Here is a 4,882-nt window from a genome sequence, read left to right on the forward strand (position 1 = left end):
CCATGGCTGAGTGGAAGGATGGGCTGAACGAGAGCTGGGCTGACCTCCTGGAACTGATCGACACCCGCATGCAGCTCCTCGCTGCGTCCCATGACCTCCACAAGTACTTTTATGACGGTGCCGATCTGCTGGCCCTCATTGCTGCCCGGCGCCAGGAGCTACCCCAGGACCTGGGCGAGGATGCTGGCACGGTGGAGGCTTTCCACCGCATGCACAGCGCCTTTGAGAGGGACCTCCAGTTGCTGGAGGCACAGGTGAGGCTCCATCCCAGCACAGATGTCACCACTCAGCATTCCCCATAGACTAGTGGAATGTGTTCCTGCCCATGGTGGAGGGTTGGACTAGATGGCTGTTAGGGTCCCTTCCAACCCAAGCTGTTCCATGATTCTCCATGCAGGTGCAGCAGTTTCGGGAGACGGCGGCGCGCCTGCAGACTGCCTATGCCGGAGAGAAGGCAGCTGGAATCCAGGAGCAGGAGCAGGAGGTGGCCCGTGCGCTGCAGGAGCTGCTGGAGGCGTGCAGTGGGCGCCGGGCACGGCTGACGGACACAGCTGACAAGCATAACTTCTTCAGCATGGCACGGAATCTGCTCTCCTGGATGGAGAGCACCGTCCGGCAGATCGAGACACAGGAGAAACCCAGGTATGGATGCACCTGGCAGGCACCCGGGAAGGGGCACAGCACCAATGGAACCACTGATGCCATCACTTTTGTGTCCCCAGGGATGTTTCCTCAGTGGAGCTATTGATGAAGTACCACCAGGGAATTAAAGCTGAGGTGAACGCTCGGGGCAAGAACTTCACCACTTGCATCGAGCTGGGCAAGAAACTGCTGCAGCGCAAGCACCAGGACTCACCAGAGGTGAGGGAATCAGGGATGGGAGCCGATGGGGACAGTACTGCCACAGCCACCCCTTGACATTGTCCCCTTGCAGATCAAGGCAAAGCTGGTGGAGCTGGTGGACAAGAGGAAAGCCATGATGGAGCTGTGGGAGCAGCGCTGGGAGCGGCTGCAGCTGTGTGAGTGCACTGGGGGTGCCAGGAGGACCGCAGCGGTGCTGGGTGGTGACCAGGCAGATGGTGGCAGGGGCTGAGCCCTTCCTGTCCCTCCCACAGTGCTGGAGGTGTGCCAGTTCTCCCGAGATGCCTCGGTGGCCGAGTCATGGCTCATGGCACAGGAGCCCTACCTGGCCAGCAGCGACTATGGGCAGACGGTGGATGCAGTGGAGAAGCTGCTGAAGCGGCATGAGGCATTCGAGAAGTCCTCAGCCACCTGGGAGGAGCGAATCGCTGCCCTGAGGAAGCTGACAACGGTGAGGAAGACTTGGGATGAGGCCTCTGCCTGTCCTGCCTCAGTTTCCCCACCAACCCCTAAACCTTGCACCCTCTTTCCTGCCAGCTGGAGCTCTTGGGCGGGCGGTCACTGCGTGAGGGGCTGGTTCGGGATGGGACGACACGCTCTGAGGCTCCCGACTACCGCCTGGATCTGGATGGGGAGCTGGAGCCTGGGTAAGAGGTGCCACCACCATTCCATGTCACCACAGACATGGTTTCCAATATCTCTTATCAAAACATTAAGGATTTTTTTAGTATTAAGGGCTTTTTTTAGCAATTTGCCCACTCAGAAGAGTTAATTGATGCTGATGGAGAGATGAAGGTCAAGCCTCACCCTGATGGGGTTTTCGTCCTTTGGGGGGAACAGGAGAGAACAGCCAGCCCCAAATCCCTGTGGGATCACATCTTGGGCAGAGATGCTAAGTAGCTGCCTCCCTGTACAGGTCAGAGGAGGAGGACGAGGAGGAGAAGAGGAAAGACTTGAGCACACAGGACACTTCGCTACCCACCACAGATGGACCAGAGCCGGTCAGTTCTTGAGTTTAGCTTTTACCTCCCCTGATAGCCAGAAGGTGTCCCTGCATGACCCCCAGGCTCCTGGCACCCCCTGTGACTGTGACCACATCGTGTTGGTGATTCCCTGCATCGCATCCCTCACCTTTTCCTTGCCTTGAGTTGAATAAATACTAAATGACCCCAAAAAGGCTGGGTGGGTGGAGGGGTGCTGCAGTTCCCCTTCCCCCTGACTCCTGGGTTGACATGCGGGGTGGCACCCATGGGTGCACATGTGTGTCTGGGATTGGTACAGCAGCCAGAGCTGGAGTGTCTGCCCTGGGGTGGGCAGATCCCGGCCACCATGTCACCTCAAGAGACATCATCGCGGGATGGGGCATTGTTACCCTGTGGGACATCATCACCTGAAGGGGCATCATCACCCCTTGGGGCACCCACACCCTGCAAGATATCATCACCCCATGGGGCACTGTCACTCCCTGGGGCATCATCACCTCGTGGGACATTGACACTTCGTGGGACATGGTTACCCTGTGGGGCATCAGCATCCTGTGGATCATCATCATGCCACAGGAGATCATCACCTTCAGGGGCATCACCACCCCAAGAGACACCATCTTTGTATGGGGCATTGTCACCCCATGGAGCATTGTCACTCTACAAGGCACTAGCACCCTGTGGGGCAATATTACCCCCCACAGCATTGTCACCCTGTGAGGCATCATCACCCCACAGAGCATTGCCACCCTCATCAGGGCACTGTCACCCCAACTGCCAGCCACCCTATGCTCGCTGCCAGCCTCTCTGCTCCTCCTGCCTGCTCTGCCTGTGTGGGGAAACTATGGCTTTCTGGTGGCTCTGCCTGCTTGGCGACAGGAACCCCTTCTGCCTCTTCTGCCTGCTTGGGGACACAGGCATCTGCTAGCTCTTCAGGGACAAGATCATATTTGCCTGCCTGGAGACAGGATCCTTGAGGACCTACTCAGGGACAAGATCATTTCTGCCTGCTCAGGGACATGGGCATCTTCTGGGGACAGGGTCCTGTGCTGACAGCCTGGGGACGCAGTCACTTTCATCTGCCTGGGACAGGAGCCTCCTCTGCCTGCCTGGGGACAAGGCTACTGCCAGCCTGCTTGGGGACATAGGCATCTCCTGCCTCCCTGGGGACAGGGTCTTGTTTTGCCTGCTTGGGGACACAGGCATCTCCTGCCTCCCTGGGGACAAGATCATTTTGGCCTCCCTAGGGGCAGGATACTTGAGCAGCTACATGGGGAGATCATTTCTGCCTGCTCAGGGACATCGGGATCTTCTGCCTCTTTGGGGACAGGGTGCTGCTCTGCGTGCTTGGGGACATGGCCACTTTATCTGCTTGGGGACAGGATACCACTTTGCCTGCTTGGGGACATGGGCATCTTCTGCCTCCTTGGAGACAGGAGTGAGAATCCCTTCTGGCTCTTCTGCCTGCTTGGGGGCAAAATCACCTCCATCTGTGAGGAGACAGGATCCCTGAATACCTACCTGGGGACAAGATAATTTCTGCCTGCTTGGGGACATGGCCACACATTCATCTGCTTGGGGACAGGAGCCCCATCTGCCCACTGCCAGCCTGCTTGGGGACATGGCATCTGCTGCCTGCTTGGGGACAAGATTACTTTGGCCTCTGTGGGGACAGCATCCTTGAGGACCTACTCAGGGACAAGATCATTTATGCCAGCTGGAGACAGATATCTGCTGGCTCCTCCTGTGGCACCCAGCTAGATGGGTGTCCCTTTTGTTGGGCACCACAGCCCCTGACTGCATCCCCCACTGTCCCCAACCCCTGGGCTGGGGATAACACCATGGTGGCTCCCAGGACTGCACACCTGTCTCAGCTCAAACCCATCACCCCAAATCTAAGGGTCACTAGCACTGAGACCTGGGGAGCCCAGGGCTGGACCATGATCCAGCCACTTGCTGGGTGTCCTCCCAGTAACCATCAGTTCCTGTGTACTGGAGCTGGTGGGGTCATTGGCACTGAGCTGAGGGTCCCAGCTGCTTGCTGGGGTCCTCTCAGTAGTCACTAGTTCCTGTATATTGGAGCTGGTGGGGTCTCAGACACTCACTGGTCTTCCCAGTAGCCACCAGTTTGCTTGTACTGGATCTGGTGGGGTTACTGGCACTGCAGTGAGGGTGCCAGAGCTAGACCATGACCCAGCCACTCAATGAGGTCCTCCTATTAGCCACCAGTTCCCATGTACTGGATCTTGTGGGGCCACTGGCACTGTCCTGAGGATCCCAGGGCTGGATTATGTCCCAGCCACTCACTGGGTCCTTCCAGTAGCCACTAGTTTGCATGTACAGCATCTGGTGGGGTCACTGGCAAAGTGCTGAGGATCCCAGGGCTGGATTATGTCCCAGCCACCCACTGGGGTCCTTCCAGTAGCCACCAGTTTGCATGTACTGGATCTGGTGGGGTCATTGGCACAGTAGCCACCAGTTTGCATGTACAGCATCTGGTGGGGTCATTGGCAAAGTGCTGAGAGTCCCAGGGCTGGACCTTGCCCCAGCCACTCACTGGGGTCCTCCCATTAGCCACCAGTTCACATGAACTGGATCTGGTGGGGTCATTGGCACTGAGACCTGAGGGTCACCCCTAGGCCACCAGCTTGAGGACTATGACCCTGTGGTGGCAGTGACCCATGTACACATTGCCATCACAGGAAAATTGGCAAAGTGCTGAGAGTCCCAGGGCTGGACCTTGCCCCAGCCACTCACTGGGGTCCTCCCATTAGCCACCAGTTCACATGAACTGGATCTGGTGGGGTCATTGGCACTGAGACCTGAGGGTCACCCCTAGGCCACCAGCTTGAGGACTATGACCCTGTGGTGGCAGTGACCCATGTACACATTGCCATCACAGGAAAAGCCACCACCACCTCAGCACACATCTCTTGGTGGTGGTGGGCGACACCGCGGCATAACCGCACTGTTGCCTTGCGACAGCTGGCGCCGAGGACGGGTGACGAGGAGCCAGTGTCACTGACCCCACGGCCACC

The 4,882-nt window shown here is 58.0% G+C and overlaps 1 protein-coding gene across 1 annotated transcript in view; it reads left to right on the top strand.

Moving 5' to 3' along the window:
* LOC103798770 (spectrin beta chain, erythrocytic-like) overlaps positions 1-4,882 on the top strand; it is a gene marked incomplete at its 5' end in the record, with an annotated part of 7,752 nt that overhangs the window by 2,493 nt on the left and 377 nt on the right. The window contains 8 exon segments of the mRNA XM_009071053.1: positions 1-254; positions 398-642; positions 723-861; positions 935-1,019; positions 1,116-1,312; positions 1,399-1,515; positions 1,791-1,862; positions 2,421-2,560. The exon segment at positions 1-254 is cut by the window's left edge and continues 118 nt beyond it. Coding sequence (XP_009069301.1) covers positions 1-254; positions 398-642; positions 723-861; positions 935-1,019; positions 1,116-1,312; positions 1,399-1,515; positions 1,791-1,862; positions 2,421-2,560 — 1,249 coding nt within the window.

This window comes from Acanthisitta chloris, unplaced genomic scaffold (genome assembly GCF_000695815.1).
Source record: "Acanthisitta chloris isolate BGI_N310 unplaced genomic scaffold, ASM69581v1 scaffold23873, whole genome shotgun sequence".
Taxonomy (NCBI): domain Eukaryota; kingdom Metazoa; phylum Chordata; class Aves; order Passeriformes; family Acanthisittidae; genus Acanthisitta; species Acanthisitta chloris.